The sequence below is a fragment of the Columba livia genome, chromosome 17, assembly GCF_036013475.1.
Source record: "Columba livia isolate bColLiv1 breed racing homer chromosome 17, bColLiv1.pat.W.v2, whole genome shotgun sequence".
NCBI lineage: Eukaryota > Metazoa > Chordata > Aves > Columbiformes > Columbidae > Columba > Columba livia.
This window is the reverse complement of record NC_088618.1, coordinates 13,057,211-13,078,109: the sequence shown is the minus strand read 5'-3', so window position 1 is coordinate 13,078,109 and position 20,899 is coordinate 13,057,211. Positions and strand designations below refer to the sequence as shown.

The 20,899-nt window shown below is 64.8% G+C and overlaps 3 protein-coding genes across 5 annotated transcripts; 1 reads left to right on the top strand and 2 right to left on the bottom strand.

The window, feature by feature from the left end:
* Window positions 1–1,299: 1,299 nt before the first annotated feature.
* Window positions 1,300–6,422, bottom strand: SLC35E4 (solute carrier family 35 member E4). The gene is made up of 2 exons (XM_005502923.4): window positions 5,097–6,422; window positions 1,300–3,726 (listed from the first exon to the last, which is right to left on the bottom strand). The coding sequence occupies exons 1-2, from the start codon at window positions 5,707–5,709 to the stop codon at window positions 3,299–3,301; spliced, it is 1,041 nt and encodes a 346-aa protein (XP_005502980.2). The 5' UTR covers window positions 5,710–6,422; the 3' UTR covers window positions 1,300–3,298.
* Window positions 6,423–6,631: 209 nt separating this feature from the next.
* Window positions 6,632–10,460, bottom strand: TCN2 (transcobalamin 2). Of its 3 annotated transcripts, none has more exons than XM_065033948.1 (10): window positions 9,478–10,460; window positions 8,733–8,922; window positions 8,568–8,636; window positions 8,342–8,499; window positions 8,073–8,234; window positions 7,817–7,992; window positions 7,427–7,601; window positions 7,140–7,332; window positions 6,868–6,989; window positions 6,632–6,800 (listed from the first exon to the last, which is right to left on the bottom strand). In XM_065033948.1, the coding sequence occupies exons 1-10, from the start codon at window positions 9,809–9,811 to the stop codon at window positions 6,712–6,714; spliced, it is 1,668 nt and encodes a 555-aa protein (XP_064890020.1). In that variant the 5' UTR covers window positions 9,812–10,460; the 3' UTR covers window positions 6,632–6,711. The 3 variants fall into 3 exon arrangements, with proteins under 3 accessions (XP_064890020.1, XP_064890022.1, XP_064890021.1); XM_065033950.1 differs by having other exon boundaries at window positions 6,632–6,773; window positions 9,478–10,454; XM_065033949.1 differs by having other exon boundaries at window positions 8,342–8,478; window positions 9,478–10,452.
* Window positions 10,461–11,262: 802 nt separating this feature from the next.
* On the top strand, window positions 11,263–19,378 carry PES1 (pescadillo ribosomal biogenesis factor 1). Its single transcript, XM_065033947.1, has 15 exons — window positions 11,263–11,416; window positions 11,715–11,794; window positions 12,178–12,331; window positions 12,429–12,538; window positions 13,405–13,576; window positions 13,821–13,910; window positions 15,277–15,393; window positions 15,536–15,613; window positions 16,584–16,673; window positions 16,900–17,030; window positions 17,135–17,260; window positions 17,395–17,579; window positions 17,683–17,819; window positions 18,113–18,280; window positions 18,734–19,378. The coding sequence occupies exons 1-15, from the start codon at window positions 11,393–11,395 to the stop codon at window positions 18,818–18,820; spliced, it is 1,749 nt and encodes a 582-aa protein (XP_064890019.1). The 5' UTR covers window positions 11,263–11,392; the 3' UTR covers window positions 18,821–19,378.
* The last annotated feature ends 1,521 nt before the right edge of the window (window positions 19,379–20,899 follow it).

The window sequence follows — 20,899 nt, the reverse complement described above, 5'->3', positions numbered from 1 at the left end:
ATGGCTGGCTGAACGGATGCCACCAGGCTGAGATCACGGCCTGAAATACCCAAGAGGGCCACCACGCCAGGCCAGCCTGCCCGCTGCTGCCAGGATCTTCATGGGAACCCCAAAGCCCCTGGCCCGGCACAAACGCTGCCCACAGGACCCCCGTGCCAGCCCGGCACCAGCCACCCCTGCGCAGCGACAGCGGGCAGCGGCAGGTGACAGTCCCCGAGCAGGGCATGGGGCCAGCACCAGGACACCCAGAACCCGTGGGGCAGACAGGGCGAAGCCGCAGATGCAGGATGCAGGCAGATCCCAGTGCCAATAAATAAGTCAGGGGCCAGAACAACTGCGCGTTGCCCAGGGAAGGGCCCATCAACCTGGCGATGCGGCAGGAGGGCTGGTTTGCTGGTCCCGCTTCTCCCGTCCCCTTGCAGGGGACAGTGCAGGTGGGAGGTCCTGGTGATGCCCGGGAGGGGAGTTTCCCACAGCCCCATCCCTGGGGTCACACCAGGACTCACCTTTTGAAGGGAACCGTTGAACCAAAATAACTTTCAGCCCGCCCCATCATGGAAAAGCCTCTGAAATGTGAGCCCAGAGAGCAAGCAGGATGGTGGCTGCCATGCTCGTGCCCAGAGCAGGGGACACTTGCTGGTAACTTGGGGCCCTTTGAGTCCTTTGCAGGACAAGCACCGCTCCAGCTGTGGCCCTGGGGCACCCAGCAAAGGTGGCACCGGCGGCAGGCACGCGGTACCCAGCACACCGCGGCAGCCCGGCAAGCTGCCCGTCCTTCACCGTGTGCCGGGGAAGGAGCCATTCCCAGGACACATCCAGAAGCAGCCCCAAACCTCACCATCCTGACCAGTGGAAGAAAATCGCTGTTTGGGACAGAGGGCGGGAGCCAGCAGGAGTTCCAGGGGCTGCGGGTTGTGGGTGTGGGGAGACGTGAGTCACGGGCTGGAGAGGGACCGGATGGTGACACAGGATGCTCCCCAGCGTCACGCTGCCCCAGGGCAGGGCTGGCCCTACTCTGGACAGTGCAGCTGGTGACTCCTCTCCCTGTCACCGCGTCCCTCCCATGTCCTGTGCGAGGGTCCCAGTCCCAGCCCTGGGGCTGCCAAACCGCAGCTGTTCCAGAACAGAGCACGGAGACACCAGCTGCGGTGGGCACGGCGCCGCTGGCTTCCCCCGGCGAGCTGGGCTTCCCGAGGCATTGCTGTGCCTCAGTTTCCCATCCCGACACCGGGCAGTTCCGCCCTTCTCACCATGAGGCTGGCGAGCACTGTGGATGGGACATCACCCGGGAGCCGAGGGTGGAGTACGACAAAAATAGAGCTTTATTTCAGGACAAGTGCAATCAGAGCTGGGTCCATCGGCCCCGGCGCAGAGACGGTGAGCGCAGCAGCCACCACAGGCACTGCTTGCAGTGCTGCCGGTGCGCCCGTCGGGCCGGGCACACACGTGTGTGCCGGTGTCGGTGCCAGGGCACACACCCGCTGGGACGTCCCTTTGCCACGCAGCCCAGCGCTGTCCCGGAGCGATGGCGAGTGGGTCTGAGCCGTCCCCGTCCCCTTCGCTGGGCTGTATGAGGCAGCCCTGTCTGCTCCTGCCTGCTCAGCCACAGCCAGGTGGGAGATGCGACCGGAGCTGGAGCCCTGGTGGCCAGCAGGACAGGGTGGGGACACCGACAGCGCTGGCAGTGCCATCAGCAGCTCCATGGGATCAGGATGACACGGTGGAGTTGGGGACAGGAAAGGGGACACTCACCCACCCCATCCCTGGGCATCTTGTTTGGCCACGAGAACCATGTGTGTGCACAGCCCCGGGTTCACTCCAGCCAGCAGAGCTCAGCAGTGACACACACGCGTGTACACACACGTGTGCACACACAGACACATGTACACACACATACGTGTACACACACACGGGTACACAAACATGTATGCGCACGCACACGCACACACACACACAGGTGCTGTTCTGTGTTTCCCCAGGCAGGACAACACTCAGGCGCACACATCTGTGCATCCACAGCCACGGCCCTGCGCGTGCCCAGCCTGCGTGTGCGCACGGGGACACGTGTGGAGCTGCTGCACACAGTGCATGCACACACGGGGCCCTGCTCACCCGCACAGAGCCTGTGAGCACAGCTGCTCCTGTCACCTGCACACACACACCCTGCACACAGAGCCAGGCACACTCAGAGGTGCATTTGCACACATGGAATCCGTGCAGACAACCATACATGAGGACAGAGGCTCTGCACTGACACGCCTGTGCACGTAGTACCTGCGCGCAGCAGCACACCTGCCCACACGTGACATCTGCTTGCACGCGCCAACACACACGTGGCCCATGCAGAGCTGTGGGCAGCGACCCACGCACACACAGAGCCTGTGCACAGCAACACGTGTGCACGCGTGCTCTGCACACACAGCCACACACAACCTGTGCACACCAGCACATGCACGCCCACGTGCACAAAGAGCTGTGCACACAGACATGCTCACACGTACCGAGTCCACACCAATGCACACGTGCTCACATGTGTGAGACCTGCTTGCACACACAGAGCCTTCACACACCAACACACTCGTGCCCCATGCATGCATAGCCACACACAGAGACCCACACACACTTGCAGAGCCTGTGCACACCCAGACATGCCCACACACACCCAGAGCCGTGCACACATCCACTGCACACCCAGAGCCATGCACACAGACCCACTGCACCACAGTCTGTGCGCATCAACACACACATGTGCGCAGGGCTGTGCACACCAGCACGTGAACACAGAGCTGTGCACACCAGCACACACACACACAGTGCCACACACATCAGAAGACACACGCACAGAAACACACGCGTGCACAGAGCTGCACACACAACACATGGGTGCACAAAGAGCCTGTGCACACCCTGTGCACAGTGCCATGCACACCAGCAGACACATGCACACAGAGCTGTGCAAACCAGCACACGTACACACAGGTTCCCTGCACAGCCGCAAACGCATGGGCACACAGCCCTGCACACACCGGCACAGAACTGTGCACAGCAGCACGTGTGCACACCAGCACACATACGCACACAACGCCGTGCACGCCAGCACACCCACACGTGCCATACCACGCGCATATGTGCGCAGAGAGCCACGCGCGCCTGCACACCTGTGTGCGTAGTACCACGCACACCGGCACACACGTGCACACCAGCCCTCCCGTGCACCGCAGAGCTGCGCACACCCGCACGCCCTGCCCGGTGCACACAGCAGAGCTCTGCCCGCCCCCTGCCCGGTCCCCAGCAGTCCCTACTCCGGCCGGGGGTGCCCCCGTCCCGGCCGTGCCGCCCAGTGCGCGGCGATGAGGTGCGGCTGGTGGTACATGAACATCCCGGCCAGCGTCAGGGCGATGCCCAGGTAGCCCAGCCCGCTCAGGTGGGTGCCGAAGAGCAGGCGGGACAGCAGCAGGTTGCCCACCACAGTGATGTTGCCCAGGACGTGGACGGTGAGGGCGGAGGTGAGGGAGAGGACGCAGAAGGTGGCCAGGTTGTAGAGCACGGAGGCCAGGCAGCTGAGCAGGACGCAGGCCCAGAGGGTCCCGTCGTAGCGCAGGACGCCCTCCCAGGAGGGGCCCAGCTCCAGCGCCACGGCCGCCCCGAAGAGCAGGCAGAAGCTGGGCAGGGACGTCAGGCAGAGCAGGCGGCGCGCGTCCAACCGGTCCTCCTGCAGCAGCAGACCTGGGGGGACAGGGACAGTCAGCGGGACACCCGCAGTGTCCCAGCAGGGACAGCCACCGACACAGCCCCCGCTCGCTGCCCAAGTGGTTCAGAAAACTGAAATGTCACCAAGAAGCGGTCAATGGTGGGGGGCAGCCCCTTCCATGGGGCTGGGGGTGCCCTGCTTCGTGGGGACACCCCAGTTCGGGGACACCCCCGTTTGGGGGTCCAGGGCAACACAGGGCAGGGTTGGACGGGGCAGTTTCTCCACCCCATTTTGGAGCACTCATGCCTTCCACCCCTCCTCCATCCTCTTTTTTGTGGCTGATTTTGCAGGCAGCAGCAAAACTTCCGGGTATGTGGCCTGTCCCCTCTGTGTCCCCGTGTCCCCTTCAAGTCATTTGGGGACAGCAGGCAGAGCCGGGCTGGCTGCCACGCACCGGCATGCACGTGCCATGTCCCAGGCGGATGGAGCAGCCCCCTGGGACCACCCTCCATGTCCCATGGGTGACAAGGGGACCAGGGTGGGTGCTGGGTGGTGATGTCCCTCGGATGGCCACAGTGCCCTGGTACAGTCAGAGGAAATATTCCCTCCCCAGCTGAAAAACAACCCGCTGGCTCCTCTCCGCCGCCTGCCAAGGACATCGTGGCCCAGGCTGCTGGAGTCTCCAGGCATGGGGACAATGGCACTCGGCACGGGGACTCGCAGGGGACCCAGCCACCCACAGCACCGGGGGAGGGAGCCCACAGGGTGGGGATGGGGCAGCCTGGGTGTCCCCCATGTCACCCCCTATGACATGGAACAGCATCACTGGGAGCCAGCGGTGCCCATGGGCCACCAAAGGGACACCAAAGCATTTGCCCATCACTAATAAAACTGGGTCACCTCAGGGCGAGGACCATGGCACAGAACCAAGGGGGGGCACCTGGGTGGTTGAGGGTGATCCTGGGGTGGCACCAGGGACAGGGTGGGGAGGGTTGGCACTGGGGTGGCACTGGGATCACACTAGTGACAGGGCGGGCAGAGGGTGTTGCTGAGGCTGAGGTGACACTTGGGGTGACACGGGAGCCAAGGTGGGCAGAGAGCGATACCAGGGCCAGGGTGGCAATGGGATGGCTTTAGAATTGGGGTGGCACTAGAGCTAAAGAGGCACTGAGGTGACACCAGGGCCAAGGGGGCAGCAGGTGGCTCTGGGACTGGGATGGGACAGGAGGTGGCACTGGGGCGCAGGGTGCCATAAGGGCTGGGGTGGCAATGAAGCTGCACTGGTGCCAGGATGGGCAGCGGGTGGCACCAGCACCAGGGTGGCACTGGGGCGGCACCAGCAGCCCCATGCATGCCAGGGGAGGGAGGGCAGCGTGCAGGACAGGGACAAGCAGGTGGCACTTACTCTGCTGCAGGGACTTGAGGGAGCGGAGCACGGTGGCGGCCAGGAGGAAGGCGCAGCCGGGCTGGTGGAAGCGCAGCCCGCCGGCGATGCTGCAGGCGGCCCCGGCGCACACGGGCCCCATGGCCACGTACTGCAGCGGGTGGTGCCGCCGGCCGCCCAGCAGCCCCGACAGCAGCAGCGTGACCAGCGGCGTGGTGGTGGCCACCGCCTGCGCCACGTCCAGCTGCACGTAGCTCAGGCCCAGGTTGCCCAGGCCCACGCTGGTGCAGAAGGTGAGGCTCAGCAGGTAGATCCTGGCGCGGGGCCGGGGGGCCGGTGGGGCCGGTCCCCGCGCCCAGCCCAGCGGGTACCCCACGGCCACCCCCGACAGCATGTGCAGCGCCGACAGCAGCAGCGGGTAGCGGAAGCCGTGGGTGGCGAAGATCCATTTGTTGAGGCCGGCCATGGTGCTGCCGGTGCCCAGCCAGGCCAGGACCGTGAGGGTCAGGGGCAGCGACGGCCCCGGGGACGGCCGAGCGCCCTCCGCCTGCCCCGGGTCGGGTTTCCAGGGCCGGAGGGTCCCCCCGCCGGCCGCCATCGCCGCTTCATGGCCCCGCCGGGCCCGCGGGCACATGGGCACCGGCTCCGCTCCCCCCCGCCGCCCCCCGCCGCTCTGACCCGTCCTCCCGCGCCGGCCGGCAGCCCCGGGACCCGGCGGTGCTGGCGGCGGGTCCGCAGCTCCTGCCGGCGTCACCCGCTGCGGGGCGGGGTCGGGGGCTCAGCCCCGGTGCCAAGTGCGAGGGAGGCGGCGGCGGCGACCGGGAGCGAGCGGAAAGTTTGGCGATGGCGGGAGCGGAGCGGGGAGGGGGAGGCTCCTCCCCGCGGGGCCGCCGCGTCACGGCCCCGCCGCGGGGTCCGGGGGTGCGGGGGGTCTGGAGGGGTCCGGGGCAGCACGGCCGGGGACGCCCCCGCCGCAGCGGGCGCTGCTGGGAGCCGTGTCCGTGGATCCCGCCGCAGCGGCTCCGCCGGCAGCCGGAGCGGCCTCCATGGCGACAGCGGGGCTGCGTCAGAGCCCCGGCTGAGTCACGGCGGGCACAGCGGCCGCCATCGCTCCCACCGCACCGGGACCATCGCCCGCCCCGAACCAGCGCCGGCCCCGCCTCCCGCCCCGCTCCTGCCCCAGGGCTGGGTTGAATCCCAGGGCGGGGACACGCAGGTTGGGGACACACTCGTGGGTCCCCTCGGGCTGCCCGTGGCACTGGAGCCACCTCGGTCCCCGAGCGCTCGGGGTGGGGGGCTCAGTGGGGAGGGGTGGGTACCCCCGAGGGTTTGAAGAGGGGCTGGCCTCGGCCGGCAGCTGCCAGGGGCGAGCTCGGCCTCCCCAAAACCGGCTGCTTTGGACACCCCAAAAGCGGCTGCTCCCCGAGTGGGGCGGGGACGGGAGGAGCTGCCGGTCTGGGTGCTCCTGTCCCACCGTGTCCCCAACACTCCTCCCCGGGCAGGTTTGTGGTGCCGGCGTGGGGACGCAGGGGAAGGACGAAGCAGAAGGCGGCAGGTCTGGTGCCCAGGGCACGGGGTTCATTACCATCACCCCTCTTTCATTGACATCGCCCCCATTTCATTCCCATCACCCCCTCTACCACTGGCTCAGGCGCAGGATCAGGGTCTCCCCATCGTGGGGTCTGTAGTCGGCGACACCTGCGAATAGAGGGACAGCAGCCCCAGCTGGGAGAGCAGCTGTGGGGGCTGCCCAGGACCCCCGACCCCCCCGGGCCCCCCACCTGTCACTCACCCATCTGCAGGCTGGTGCTGGGTGCGGTGAGGAGCTGCCAGTAGCTCCGCTCGTGCCGCCGGGGCCCCAGCCCCAGCACCCGGCTCAGGAAGGGGCCCTGGGGGGTGTCCTGGGTGTCAAACCTGTGGGTGACAGGGGGTCCGTGAAGGTCTGGCCCAGGGAGCCAGGCGCTGGGGACTGGGTGAGCCCATGGCACAGGTGCAGGGCACATGGCCACCCCGGGTGTGACACCCAGGGAACCCGGAGGGTACCCCCACCCTGGGATCACATACGTGAAGCTGTGGGGTCCCTGCGCAGCGGCCGCCTTGAGCACGTCCAGGAGGGAGGCGCCGGCTGGCGCGGGCACCAGTTGGTCATAGAGCCGGCCCTGGGGACACCGCGGCTCAGGACACTCCACCACCAGCCGCACTGTCATGTTCCCCGGCACCTCAGGCAAAGGCTCAAGGACAGCAGGCGTCAGTGTGTCTGCAAGTAGAAAACCACCATGGCACTGATGGAGACCAAGTCACCAGCATGGTGGCATCTGTGCCAACCCCATCCCGGCTCCCCCGGCTCCTACTCGGCTCCTCGTGACAGTGCATGGTGGCAATGTCCAGGTAGGAGCGGCCATGCAGCGCCGGCAGCACCTGAGCCATGGTTGCGGCGGTGCTGAAGGTGTCCAGGTCCTCCACCAGTGCGGCCATGGCCCGGCCGTACGCCAGCTGCCCCCGGCACGTGTTGGTGGCGATGAAGACCTGAGAGTGGGAGGGAGGAAGATGGTGGGACAGCAGCCGCAGGTGGGTCACGGCCCTGGGCCATGTCTGCACCCAAACCTGCACCCGTGCTCGCTTTGGCACCCACTGTGAACCTGCACCCTGAGCCCACACCCCATCCTGCACACGTCCCCCCACACCCGTGTCCCAAACCCCCACCAGATTCTGCACCCGTGGGCCACTGCGCTGACACGCACCTGCATGGCCCACGGGGTGCTGTAGACGTTGCCGAAGAAGCCGTCCTCACCCTGCGCCTCCACCATCCTCCTCCTCACCCCGCGTGTGGCCGCCCGCAGCTCGGCCGCCAGCCCAGGCCCCACCAGCCGCTCCCGCTCCACGCAGGTGAAGGCCAGTGCTGCCACCGCCTCCGTGTCTGCGGGGATGCAGTGTCACACTGGTGTCATGTGCGCACCTTGGGGTGCCACCGCACCGCCTGGCCACACGGTCCCTTACCCGTGGCGCTGCCTCCATCGTGCCTGAACCTGCCATGGTGCTCAGCCGCCAGCAGCCGGCGGATCACCTCCTCCCGCACCCGCTTGCGGTGGACGCACAGTGCCAGCACGCCCAGGCTATACTGGTAGTAACTGGTCAGGGGGTGGCCGTGATGCCGGGAGCCTGGGGACGAGGTGTCAGGTCACCGGGGTGAGCTGGTGGCCCCACAGCTGGATGGGCCAGCACACAGGTGGGTGGTGGCCGTGGTCACCCCGTGGGGCTGCTCTCACCTGCCCAGTCCTCCTCCAGGTAGTACTTCAGCCACGTCACCAGTGAGCGCTGGGGACCAGGCTCTGGCGGGGGACAGGCGGCCCGCAGCCCCAGCAGGTACAGCGCCAGCCGCCCCGTCTCCGGCCCCTCGGCGCTCCTGCAAGACACCGCGGCAGCTCTGGATGGCAGCTGGAGCCCCCGCACCACACCGGGGGCTGCCACTGTGCCCGGGGGACGCACACATACGTGCTGTTCTTGGTGGCCGCAGCGTCCTGCTGGTGGTGGCCATGGGGCCGGACAGCTGCCTGCAGGCTCCTGCGGGGACCTGGTGTCAGCGGCCTGGCAGCATGGGGGACAGGGGACATCCCCCACAGGCACACGCGGGGACCTGGTGTCCCGCCCGGGACCTACCGGCCATAGCGGTGCTGGAAGGCGTCCCCCAGCCGCGCCAGGTACCGCTCCTCCCCGCGCAGGTCGTGGTCGCCGGCCAGGCGCAGCGCCAGGTAGACACTGGGGTCGGGGTCCCGCGCTGGGTCCCCCGCCAGCCCCAGCAGCTGGGAGCTCAGGGCCCGAACTGCCGCCTGCGCCTCCTCTGGGGCTCCTACGCCCCCCCAGCCCCGGGAAGCAGAGAGTGAGGGGGGCAGGAAGGGCCGAGCCCACCCCAAGTTCCGGCCCCGGCACCTGCAGCTCCCGCACCCCTGGAGGCCCAGCACCCACCCCTGCTGCACACCCTCTGCATTCCCACCTCAGGTCCCAAAACCTCAAGTCTCTCCGCAAAAAATGAGGAAAAAACAAAATAAAGAGACGTGACATGAAGTAGGAACATGGAGAACCCAATGCCTGGGCACCAACCCGCTGCGTCGAGGGGCTGTCAGGGCGCCGGGTGACACCCCTGTCCCCAGGAGACCCCCAGGGACCTGTGTCATGGGGCAGCTGTTGGCACAGGAATGAGCTTTAAGCCCAGTGGGGAGAGCTCAGCCCTGGAAAACTCCTCACCGGGGGGTACACGACGCAAAGCCCCCCCTGGGGCTGGAGCAGGAGCAGGGGGTGGTGCCCGTCCCCCCAGCCCCGCTCCCCGGGGACCCACTGTGGGCACCGTCCCCTGCGCACAAGACCCCGGCGGGACGCGGGGGTGCGGGGCTGTGTCCGTACTCACCGCAGGGCCGGGCCGGCGGCACCACAGCCTGCAGCAGCAGCAGCCACACGCCGCAGCGGGCAGCGGCTGCCATGGCACAGCTCGGCACGGCAGGCAGCCCGGCACAAACACAGCCCGGCCGGGACGGTGCCGGTGACAGGAAGGTGTCACAAGGGGCCGTTTCCGCACACAGGGGCAAAGTCAGCAGAAACAGGGAAGAACTTTGGCAGAGGCGAAGCAGACAGGGCTGAGATAAGGTGCTGACAGCCGCTCTTCCCTCCTGGCACAAACCCACCGGCACCGGGTGTCCCTGCCCTGCGCGCCGCGCTGGGGCACCCAGACCCAAACAGCCCATGTTCAGGTCAAACTCACCGCTCAGTGAGCCAAAAAAAGAAAGATGAAACCCTGTGCCCTCCACCCCCCAGCCTTTGAAAGCAACAACCACCGCCTGCCTGGAACGGGAGTTTTACTGAGAAGGGAAATGAGGATTCATCAGCCCAGCTCAGCAGACCGGGGTGGGTACGGGGTGCTGAATCCCAGGAGGTCAGTCCTGCAGTGGGGGGTCCCCAGGCACTGCTGGGGGACACCTGGGCTCAGGAGAGGGTGACAAGCGCCTTCCCACCCCCTCAGAGCCCCTACAGCTGCCACACCCCTGGGACACAGCAGGACCCTCACCCGGCACAGCTCAGCCAGGCAGGGAGGTGACCTGTCCCCTCCTGTCACCACCCAGTGCAGCCACTGTCCCGAGAGCACAGGGGACGGATGGGGACCAACCAGGGACCCCTCGGGTGTGTGAAGCACCAGGGAGGGCAGTGCATGGAGAAAGGCCTGGACATGGGGCTGCGGTGCGGAGAGCCAGGACAGAATCACACACAGGATCCCAGAATGTCAGGGGTTGAAGGGCCCTGGAAAGCTCATCCAGTGCAATCCCCCCATGGAGCAGGAACACCCAGACGAGGTTACACAGGAAGGTGTCCAGGCGGGTTGGAATGTCTGCACAGAAGGAGACTCCACAACCCCCTGGGCAGCCTGGGCCAGGCTCTGCCACCCTCACCGGGAACAAGTTTCTTCTCAAATTTAAGTGGAACCTCCTGTGTTCCAGTTTGCACCCGTTGCCCCTTGTCCTGTCACCGGTTGTCACCAGAAGAGCCTGGCTCCATCCTCCTGACACTCCCCCTTTCCATATTGATCCCCAGGAATGAGTCCCCCCTCAGTCTCCTCTTGTCCAGCTCCAGAGCCCCAGCTCCCTCAGCCTTTCCTCACACGGGAGATGCTCCACTCCCTCCAGCATCTTGGTGGCTGCGCTGGACTCTCTCCAGCAGTTCCCTGTCCTGCTGGAACTGAGGGGCCACAGCTGGACACAATATTCCAGGTGTGGTCTCCCCAGGGCAGAGCAGAGGGGCAGCAGAACCCCTCTGACCTACTGACCAGACCAGACCGGACCCCAGAGCCACCCGCACCCGCCCCGCAGCCCCGGGCAGCAACCAGGGTTCTGTGACGCCGGGCCGGGTCCCAGGGGTCGCCTCCAGCCGAAGGGACACGGAGCCCCAGGGCCCGCGCACCGCCGCCCCGCGGCCACCGCCCCCGGGCTGACCCGGGCTGACCCGGCCTGCGGGTCCCGCGCCGCCCCCGCCCCGCTGCATCCCGACATGCCCGGCGCTGCCCCGCTATATCCCAGTGCGCACCGCGTCGCAGGACCCCCTCTGCCCGCGCGCGCGGGCTGCCCGTGTCGCGCCTGTCCGAGTTCGGCCCCGCTGCCTGCCCGCACTGTCCCCGCCACCCGCACTGTCCCCGCCACCCGCACTGCCCGCTCTGTCCCCCTGGCCGCCGTGGCCCGGGAAGGCTCCGGCGGGTGCGTGTCGCGGCGCCGGACGCAGGCGGGGCGGGGCCAGGCCGGGGCCTGTGGAGCGCCGGGAGCACGCGGAGCGGCGGAGCCATGGGCGGGCTGGAGAAGAAGAAGGTACCGCAGAGACGGAGCGGCCCGGCCCGGCCCGGCCCGCTCCCTCCCCCGCTGGCGGCTGCGCTCACAGCCCCGGTGCCCTCCCGGGTCGTGCCCCCCGTTACCCGCGCCCGCCCGTGTCCTGCGCGCCCCCCCCACGCCGGTAGCGGGGCCCGCCCGTGCCGTGCCCCACGCCCCCGGTACCGGTGCCGCTGCCCGCCGGTCCCGGTCACCCCCCGCTGGTTCCCGTTCCCCCTCCCCCGGTGGCTCCGCTGCCGCCCCTCCTGTGCCGACCCCCCTAATCCGCCTCTCTCCGCAGTACGAGCGCGGATCCGCCACCAACTACATCACCCGCAACCGGGCGCGGAAGAAGCTGCAGCTGAGCCTGCCCGACTTCAGGTGCGCCCGAGACCCCTGGGGCCGCTCCCGGGCCCCGCACCCCACATCCCGCCTGGCAAACAGGGGGTCGCGCCCAGGGAGTGGAAGGGGGTGGTGTGTCCCGGGGTTGGAGGCAGCCGAGGTTTGGGGTGTCCCCCCCGCCAGAATCACCCCAGGACAGAGCTCGGGATAGAGGAACAGAGCCCGGGATGGAGGAACAGACCCCTGGACAGAGGGACAGACCCCCAGACGCAGGGACAGACCCTGTGATGGAGAGACAGACAGAGGGGCAGACCCAGGGACTGAGAGACAGACCCCAGACAGGGAGACACACTGGATGGAGGGACAGACCCCGGGATGGAGGGACAGACCCGGGATGTTCCACCCTCTGTCTCACTCCCCAGGCGTCTCTGCATCCTGAAGGGGATTTACCCCCATGAGCCCAAGCACAAGAAGAAGGTGAACAAAGGCTCCACCGCACCCAGGACCTTCTACCTCCTCAAGGACATCAAATTCCTCCTGCACGAGCCCATCGTCAACAAATTCCGGGAGTATAAGGTGACCAGCCCACCCGGGACCCCCGGGGCGCTGCCCGAGGGGCCGCTCGGGGCTCATCTGCCCACATGGAGCCCCTGTCCTCCCCCTGTCCCCGCAGGTGTTTGTGCGGAAGCTGCGCAAGGCATATGGGAAGAGCGAGTGGAGCACGGTTGACCGGCTGAAGGACAACAAACCCAGCTACAAGCTCGACCACATCGTGAAGGAGAGGTGAGCCGGCTGCTTTGGGGGAGCTCTCCCTGCACCCCAGACCTGCGGAGCCTTCGCCGTGTCCGTCCCTCTTCGGGAATCCGTCTCCTGTGTGTGTTCTGGGTGTTTTGGTGGAAGTGGGTGTTTCTGGGCTGGAGAAGTGTGAGCGAGCAGGGAGTGCCCGGCTGTCCCAGGTGGCTCTGGGATCCACGGGAAGGCGCTGAGAGCTCTGCTCCTTCCCCTCCTCCTCGTCCTGAGCCGTGTTTTCCTTGGTGCGCCACTGGAGGGTGGATTGTGCCAAAGGAGTTGGTGAATTTGGTGGCAGTGAGAGAAGGGAGGGAACTGGCTCCTGTCCAGCAGCACCTGGACCTCACTGTGCCAGTGTGGAGAGCGAAGTGGCACTGAGTGACCGGTGCTGCCACAACAAGCTCTGTGGTTTGGGCACCTGGCAGCTGCCCAATCTGCGGGTTTGCGCCTTCTTTCTCCAGCCACAGCATCTCGAGTCCTTTGGCTTCTGTGTGGCCTCATCCACCTGGCCCCGGAGTGCCCGGTGCCCCGGATCCGGCCACGTGCACTTGTCCCCGAGCCCTGTGAGGCAGCAGTGGTTCCAGGCTGGGACTGTGGGTGCCCTAAAACCCATGTGCACCCACGCTGCACTCAGGGGTGCTGCCAGCCCTTGCCGGGGGTTCCTGAACCCCAGGAGCTGTGTGGCTGCAGCTCCTCAGCGTCCGAGGGGACACCCTGTCCCTGTGCATCACCAGCGTTGGGGGGACCTGAGGAGACGGGTGCCTCATGGTGCCCGATTCTTTGTCACGTGAGGTTTCCCGCAGCCCCAGCAGCTTTTGGAGGCCACTGGGGCTCACGCAATCCCCCTTCTGCCCGGACAGGTACCCGACGTTCGTGGACGCGCTGCGGGACCTGGACGATGCCCTGTCCATGTGCTTCCTCTTCTCCACCTTCCCGCGCACGGGCAAGTGCCACGTCCAGACCATCCAGCTCTGCCGGCGCCTGGCCGTGGAGTTCATGAACTACGTCATCGCCTCCCGCTCCCTGCGCAAGGTGGGCACTGCGGCAGGGATGGGGACAGGGACAAACCCTCCCTGCCCCGGGGGGACCATGGGGGCAGGGGACTTGTGCCCCGGGAGGGCAGCAGGCTGGCTGTGCTGGCAGCTTCAGGCGGGGAACAGGTCCTGCAGTGACACTGCCCTGAGGAGCCTGCTGACGAGGGAAGGGTTAACGAGGACGGGGACGAGGGAGCCCCCGTGGCCTCCCTGCCCCTGAGCCCTGCACTGTTCCCTGCCAGGTTTTCCTCTCCATCAAGGGCATCTACTACCAGGCTGAGGTGCTGGGCCAGCCTGTCACCTGGATCACCCCGTACACCTTTGCCCACGACGTGAGTACCTGAGCCAAGTGCGGCAGGATCCATGCAGGACCCTCACTGCTCCTGTCCTTGTCACCAGAAAGGGCTGAGGGACCATCCTGTGTCCCTGGTGCTGCAGAGGCAGCCGGGGCCATGCCACCCTGTGTGAGGACAGGTGGCACGGCTGGGGAGGTGTGCGGGGACACAGCCCTCTCGGGGATGGCTGTACCCTTGTCCCCTGTACCTGGCAGTACCAGTCTCCCTGGTTCCTCATTTCCTCTTGTCAGTTATTAAAATGTGCCTTAATCAGCAATTAAAGATTAACTTGAAGGAATGAGGCTGGTGGCACAGAAGGAGATGAGTTGGACCTGCGTGCTCTGCCAGGGAGGTTCTGCTTGTGGTGCAGGGTGAGGGGAGGGCTGTGACTGTCCCTGCACCAGGACAGCTGCATCCTGCACTGCACCTTGCTGATATCCTTGGTGCGCAGAAGCTGCGCTCTCGTTTCACTCCGAGATTTTCCGGGGTGCTTGGGTTGAGGCTTTCCAGCCATGTGGCCTTTGGCACATCCCATGCTGGGGCTCAGCCCCACCGTTGAGAGAAGGGAACGGAGCTGGTGAGGGGCTGGAGCACAAGTGTGATGGAGCGGCTGAGGGACCTGGGGGTTCAGCTGGAGAACAGGAGCTGAGGGGAGACCTTCTGATCTCTGAACTGCCTGAAAGGAGCTTGGAGCCAGGGGGGTCGGGCTCTGCTCCCCAGGAACAAGCGCCAGGAGCAGAGGAAACGGCCTCAAGTTGCGCCAGAGGAGGTTGAGGTTGGATCTGGGAACAATTTCTTCCCCAAAGGGCTGTGGGGCATTGGAACAGGCTGCCCAGGGCAGTGCTGGAGTCACCATCCCTGGAGGGTTGGACAGACGGACAGGAGGTTCTCAGGACATGGGGCAGTGCCAGGGGTGGGTTATGGTTGGACTCCATGATCTTGAGGGGCTTTTCCAACAAAAATGATTCTGTGATCTATGATCTCCTCAGCCAGCCCCGTCCTTCCCATCAGCGGCTCCTTGCTCCCTGAGTCCTGGCTGTTGTGGGGCTGTTGACCCCTGCTGGGTGTCAGCTCCTTGTTCTGCTCTGCCCTGGCCTCATCTCACCTGCCAGAGCAGAGTCCCCAGCCCAAGCCACCAAGGTCCCCAGCCCTGGTGGGATGAGCTGCTCCATCTCTGAGCAGGTCCCTTCTCAGAAGAGGTGACAGGGCCCCCACTGCCTGGCAGCCTGGAGATCAAACCCTGCCAGGATCTGGCCATGGATCTCCAGACCACGCTGTGAAGGGGACAGGATCCTATTCCCTGTCCCTGCCGAGGGCTCTGATCCTTCCTCCTCCCATCCTCACCCTTCCCCTGTGCCCGCAGCACCCCACGGATGTGGATTACCGGGTGATGGCCACCTTCACAGAGTTCTACACCACCCTGCTGGGCTTCGTGAACTTTCGCCTCTACCAGTCCCTCAACCTGGTCTATCCCCCCAAGGTGAGGCCACCACCCGCCCTGGGGAGGCACCGCGCTGGCCAGAGCCTGGTGGGACCCCCGGGGTGGGTGGTGGGAAGCGAGTCAGGGTGGTGGCGGGTGGGATGTTTGGGAGCTGCCTCCCTATGTTGCTGTTTCTCCCCAGATCGATGGCCAGACTGACACTGAGCTGAAGCCTGCGGAGGGCACAGAATACGCTATGGATTCCGAGAGCTACCTGGAGGTGAGGGACACTGCTGTCACTCTGGCAGGGCCCTGTGTGCCCTCAGTGTCACAGAATCACAGAATGGTTAGGGCTGGAAGGGACCTCTGGAGGTCATCCAGTCCAACCCCTGCTCACGCAGGGTCACAGAGCAGATCACACAGGTGGGTCCAGGCGGTTGGAATGTCTCAGAGAAGGAGACTCCACACCCGCTCTGGGCAGCCTGGGCCAGGCTCTGGCACCTCCCAGCAAACAAGTTTCTGCTCATGTTCACATGGAGCCTCCTGTGTTTCAGTCTGTGCCCGTTGCCCCTCACCCTGGCGTTGGGCACCACTGAACAGAGTCTGGTCCATCCTCTGACACCCACCCTGAGCTATTGATCCATTGATCAGATCCCTCTCAGCTTCTCTTCTCCAGCTCAGCAGCCCCAGCTCTCTCAGTGTCTCCTCATCACAAAGATGCTCCAGACCCCTCAGCATCTCTGTGTCCCTGTGCTGGACTCTCTCCAGTAATTCCTTGTCCTTCTTGAACTGGGGAGCCCAGAACTGGACACAGAGTCCAGATGTGGCCTCCCCAGGGCAGAGCAGAGTGGGAGGAACCTCCCTTGACCTGCTGGTCACACTCTTCCTCACACATCCCAGGTTTGGCCCAGGTTTCTTGGCCACAAGCGCGTGACCACGGTGTCCGTGTCTTGGCCACAGACCGTCCTGGGCCTGGTGGGTGAGGAGCAGAGCCTGGTCCCTGCATGGGGGCAGGTCCCAAACTCCTTGTCCCCAGATGCTGGCCAAGGGCAGAGCTGTGCTTGTCCTCGGTGGCCACTGGCCTGCCCTGTCACAGCGAGGGACCCTCCAAAGCCCCAGAGCTGGGGAGCCTGAACATCTGTCTGGTCCCTTGCTCTGAGAAATCGCCTCCTCCTTCCACCATGGGGCTGCCCCTCTTCAGTCCCCAAAGCCCTGGGTGGGTGTGACACCTTCTCGCTCTCCCACTGTAGAAGCTGTCGGCTCTGAGCGCCAGCCTGGCCCGGGTGCTGGCACCGGCCCACGAGGACGAGGTGGAAATGGACGAGTTCCCGGTGGAGGGGGTAAGAGCCGGCTGGGGGCTCAGCCCTGGCTTTGGGTGGTCCTGTGTGTGGCATCTTGTGGCCAGGCGAAGGCTGGGAGGGACTGGGGTGGTGCTGGGAGGGACTGGGGTGGTGCTGGGAGGGACTGGGGTGGTGCTGGGAGGGACTGGCCGGAGGATGGGGACAGCACCTCCTTGCAGAGAGGGGCTCAGTGGGGGCTGCTCTCTGAACACTTTGCCCTGAGCAGGAGACGGCAGAGCAGATGGACGCGAGGAAGCAGGAGCAGGAGGCCCTGGAGAAGCACAAGAAGCTGTTTGAGGGGCTGCGCTTCTTCCTCAACAGGGAAGTGCCTCGAGAGCCGCTGGCCTTCGTCATCCGGTGCGTGGTGGCCAGGCTGTCCCTCGCAGCCCTTCTGGCTGATCTGCCTGATGTCCCTGAGGGTCTCTCCTGTTTGTCTGACTCCTCAGTGGGTTTTGCTCCAGGTGCTTTGGTGGCCAGGTCTCCTGGGACAAGTCCCTCTGCATCGGTGCCACCTATGACGTGACCGACCACTCCATCACCCACCACATCGTCGACCGGCCCCGGGTGGAGCCGCAGGTTGTGGGCAGGTGGGTGAGGCAGGTGGCCTGTCCCCAGCATGGCCACCTGGGCTAGCAGGTGTCACTGGCTGTCCCATGCCTGCTCTTCTCCCTCACAACCCCCCAGGCTCCAGGGCCTGACCTCGTGTCCCGCTGCCCCACAGGTATTACCTGCAGCCGCAGTGGGTTTTCGACTCCGTCAATGCCAAGCTGTGTCTCCCCGTGGCCGATTATTTCCCCGGCGTGCTGCTGCCCCCGCACCTCTCGCCCTTCGTGACGGAGCAGGAAGGAGACTACGTCCCTCCCGAGAAGCTGAAGCTGCTGGCCATGCAGCGCGGCGAGAACCCAGGTGTGCGGGGCCCCGAGGCCGCAGGGGCTGAGCTGGGGGGCAGCGCTGAACCCGCTGTGGGTCAGCGACTGCGCTGCTGTGGGTAACGGTGGCCTCTCTGTAGATGATGAGAGTGAGGAGGAGGATGAAGAAGAGGAGGAAGAGGAAGATGACGATAAAGAGGAGGAGGAAGATGAATCTGAAAAGGAAGAGGAGATGAAATTAAAGAAGATGGAAGAGCAGAAGGCTCAGAGTAACAAGGTGGGGTGACCGGCAGCGGGGTGGGAGCCACAGGAGGAGGTGGCTCTGGGGTCGCTGTGGGTTGTCCCAGCCGAGTCCCTGTTCTGGGAGCGCAGTGGCTGTGCTGCTCCTGCGACAGCCACCGTGCTGCTGGGTCCTGGGCCCACATTCAGGAGCTGCAGCTCCCGTTCACACCAGCTCCGGAGGCTGCTGCAGCTCTTCTGTGGTCCCACTGAATGGCATGGAAATGTTTGTCCCTGGGGAAGGGCGGGTGAGCTCCTAGTGTCCAGGATCCTGAGCTCTGGCTCCCGCAGGCGCTTTCCGTGAAGGTGACGGCCGGCAAGGTGCGGCTGGAGGACAAGCAGCGCCTGGAGCAGGAGCAGCAAAGTGAGGAGAAGCGCCTGGCCATCATGATGATGAAGAAAAGGGAGAAATACCTCTACAAGAAGATCATGTTTGGCAAGAAGCGCAAAGTCCGAGAGGTAGGAGCATTGGGCTGCTCTGGCTGAGGGCCCTTGCCTAGATCCTGGTGCTCACTTTTCCCAAAGTGGCCGAGTCTGTACCCGTCTCAGGGGAGATGGAGCAGCCTCTGCTTCTGATAGACTCTGCCAGTGCTGGGCTGCCCCTTCAGCTGCTCCGCGTGCCTGGTGAGGGCACGGAGCAGTGGTGGGCGGTGTGAGGCTCCACAAGCCCCTTCCCTGGCATCCCCAGGCTGCATTCGCTCCACCCGGGCAGGGCAGAGCCCCTCGTGCTCCCTCGGGGCCGTAGCCTGTGCTCAGCAAGTGAAGCCGCCACCCTCTGTGCCCCACACCCGGTGCTGGCAGCCGATGGGTCCATCTCCCCCCATAAAGCCGGAGGGTTTGGTGGGGCTGGGGCAGAGCACCCTGGGTGTCTGCAGCCTGGTCTGACTGCGGGTCTCGGGGGTTTGTCCACAGGCGAACAAACTCGCCGCAAAGAGGAAAGCCCACGACACTGCCGTCAAAGAGGAGAAAAAGAAAAGCAAGAAGGCGCGACGAGCATGATGGGGTGCAAGGGTCCCCATGGGGGCTGTTTGCACCCCGCAGACACCATCAGCTTTGGGTGAAAACCCCTCAGCTGTGCTCTTGGGACAGACATGCTAAATTGAAACATTTCCCGTCTGTAAATACATCTCCCACTGTGCCTTTCCTGGGGCTCCCTCGCCTCCCCTCCGCCGGTGTCACTGCCTGTCCTGGGCCGGGCTGCGGGATCGGTGTCACCAGGACTGTCCTCACGCTGGAGCCACGTCTGCTTCCCGACCTGCGGGGGTGGTGAGGGAGGAGGGCACAGAGAGCTCGGGGCTCTTGCAGGTCCCTCCAGGGTTGTTCCTTTTTAATTTGCACAGCCTTGGGCAAAGGAGCAGGAGCTCCCCGGGTCTGCCCAGCGTGGTGTTAGAGTGTCTTGGAGGCTCGGCACAAAGAGCGGGGTTTTGCCCCAGCCTCGGTGGAGAGAGGGCCATGGCAGAGGGAGCCCGTTCTCTGCCCAGTTCTGTCCTCCCACAGCCGCGTGACAGGCTGTGCTTCTCTTGTATTGTTATTTTTAATTAAAGAAGGTGACGCTTCCCTGCAGTGTGTGTTTGTTCCCTCCCAGCCCTGGCTCTGCCTGGTGCTGGGCACAGCAGCAGAGGTGCCAGTCACTACATCTGGGACGAGTGCGGGGCTGGAAGTGCCTCCTCATCCCTTGCCGGGTGAGAAGGTGCAGCTGTTGGAGGTGGAGCAGCAGGGCCAGAGCCTGGTCCCTGCACCAGGTGCACAACCCATGGGTACCCTGGCTGTTACCTTGTTCCTTGTCACCCTCTGCCAGTCCTTGTTCCCAGTGCTGAGTTTGGGTTTGCTCCATCCTGGCTGGGGGCAGAGACCCAACTCTGAGCACGTTTTGTTCAACTAAGGGAAGTGCAACATATATTTTTTATAAATATATATAAAGGGTGAGTGTCAGGAGGATGGAGCCAGGCTCTTCTGGTGACAACCAGTGACAGGACAAGGGGCAATGGGTGCAAACTGGAACACAGGAGGTTCCACTTAAATTTGAGAAGAAACTTGTTCCCGGTGAGGGTGGCAGAGCCTGGCCCAGGCTGCCCAGGGGGTTGTGGAGTCTCCTTCTGTGCAGACATTCCAACCCGCCTGGACACCTTCCTGTGTAACCTCATCTGGGTGTTCCTGCTCCATGGGGGGATTGCACTGGATGAGCTTTCCAGGGCCCTTCCAACCCCTCACATTCTGGGATTCTGTCCTGCCCCTGGGGACACGCTGGGACCACCAGGCTGGAGAGCAGCTCAGCAGAAAAGGACTTGGGGATCCTCGTGGGCACCGCGTTGACCATGAGCCACCAACATGCCCTCAGAACAAAGGATGGTGCTACACGAGGAGGTGATCCTGCACCTCAGCCTGGTGAGGCCACTGGTGGAGATCTGTGTTCAGCAATGGGCTCCCCACTGCCAGAGAGACATGGGCATACTGGAGTGAGTCCAGGAAATGGCCACCAAGGTGATGCAGGGACTGGAGCATCTCTCCTAGGAGGAAAGGCTGGGACTAGAGATGTCAGCATTGAGGGAGATTGTATCAATGGGTATAAATATGGAGGGCTGGCTGTAAAGGTGAAGCTGGGCTCTTCTCAGCAATGCCCAGCACTGGGACACGAGGTGATGGGCACAGACTGGAACCTGGGAGGTTCTTCTGAACATCACTTCTTCACCATGGAGGTGACCAAGGACTGGCACAAGGTTGCCCAGAGAGGTGGTGAATTCCCCATCTATGGAGATACTGTAACCAGGGAGGTTGGACTGGGTGACCTTCAGGGGTGCCCCCAACCCCGCTGGGATGCAGTTACCTGCAAAGGCACAAGTTGAAGGTTTTGGGGGTTCACTGTCCTGCTCCCACCTTCCTCCAGCAAGAGGCCAGGGGGATGATTTTTTGGGGTGACAGAGGTGTTATATGGGGGCTCTTGGCTGAGATAAAGAAATGCACAGGAAAACTAGGGCTGCCATGGTTGGCAGGTCTGGCATCGGCAATGTTAGTCCCTCAATCTTTCCCCTGAATCCCATTTTTTTCCTCCAAAACAGACACCCCCCTGCGTTTCCTCGC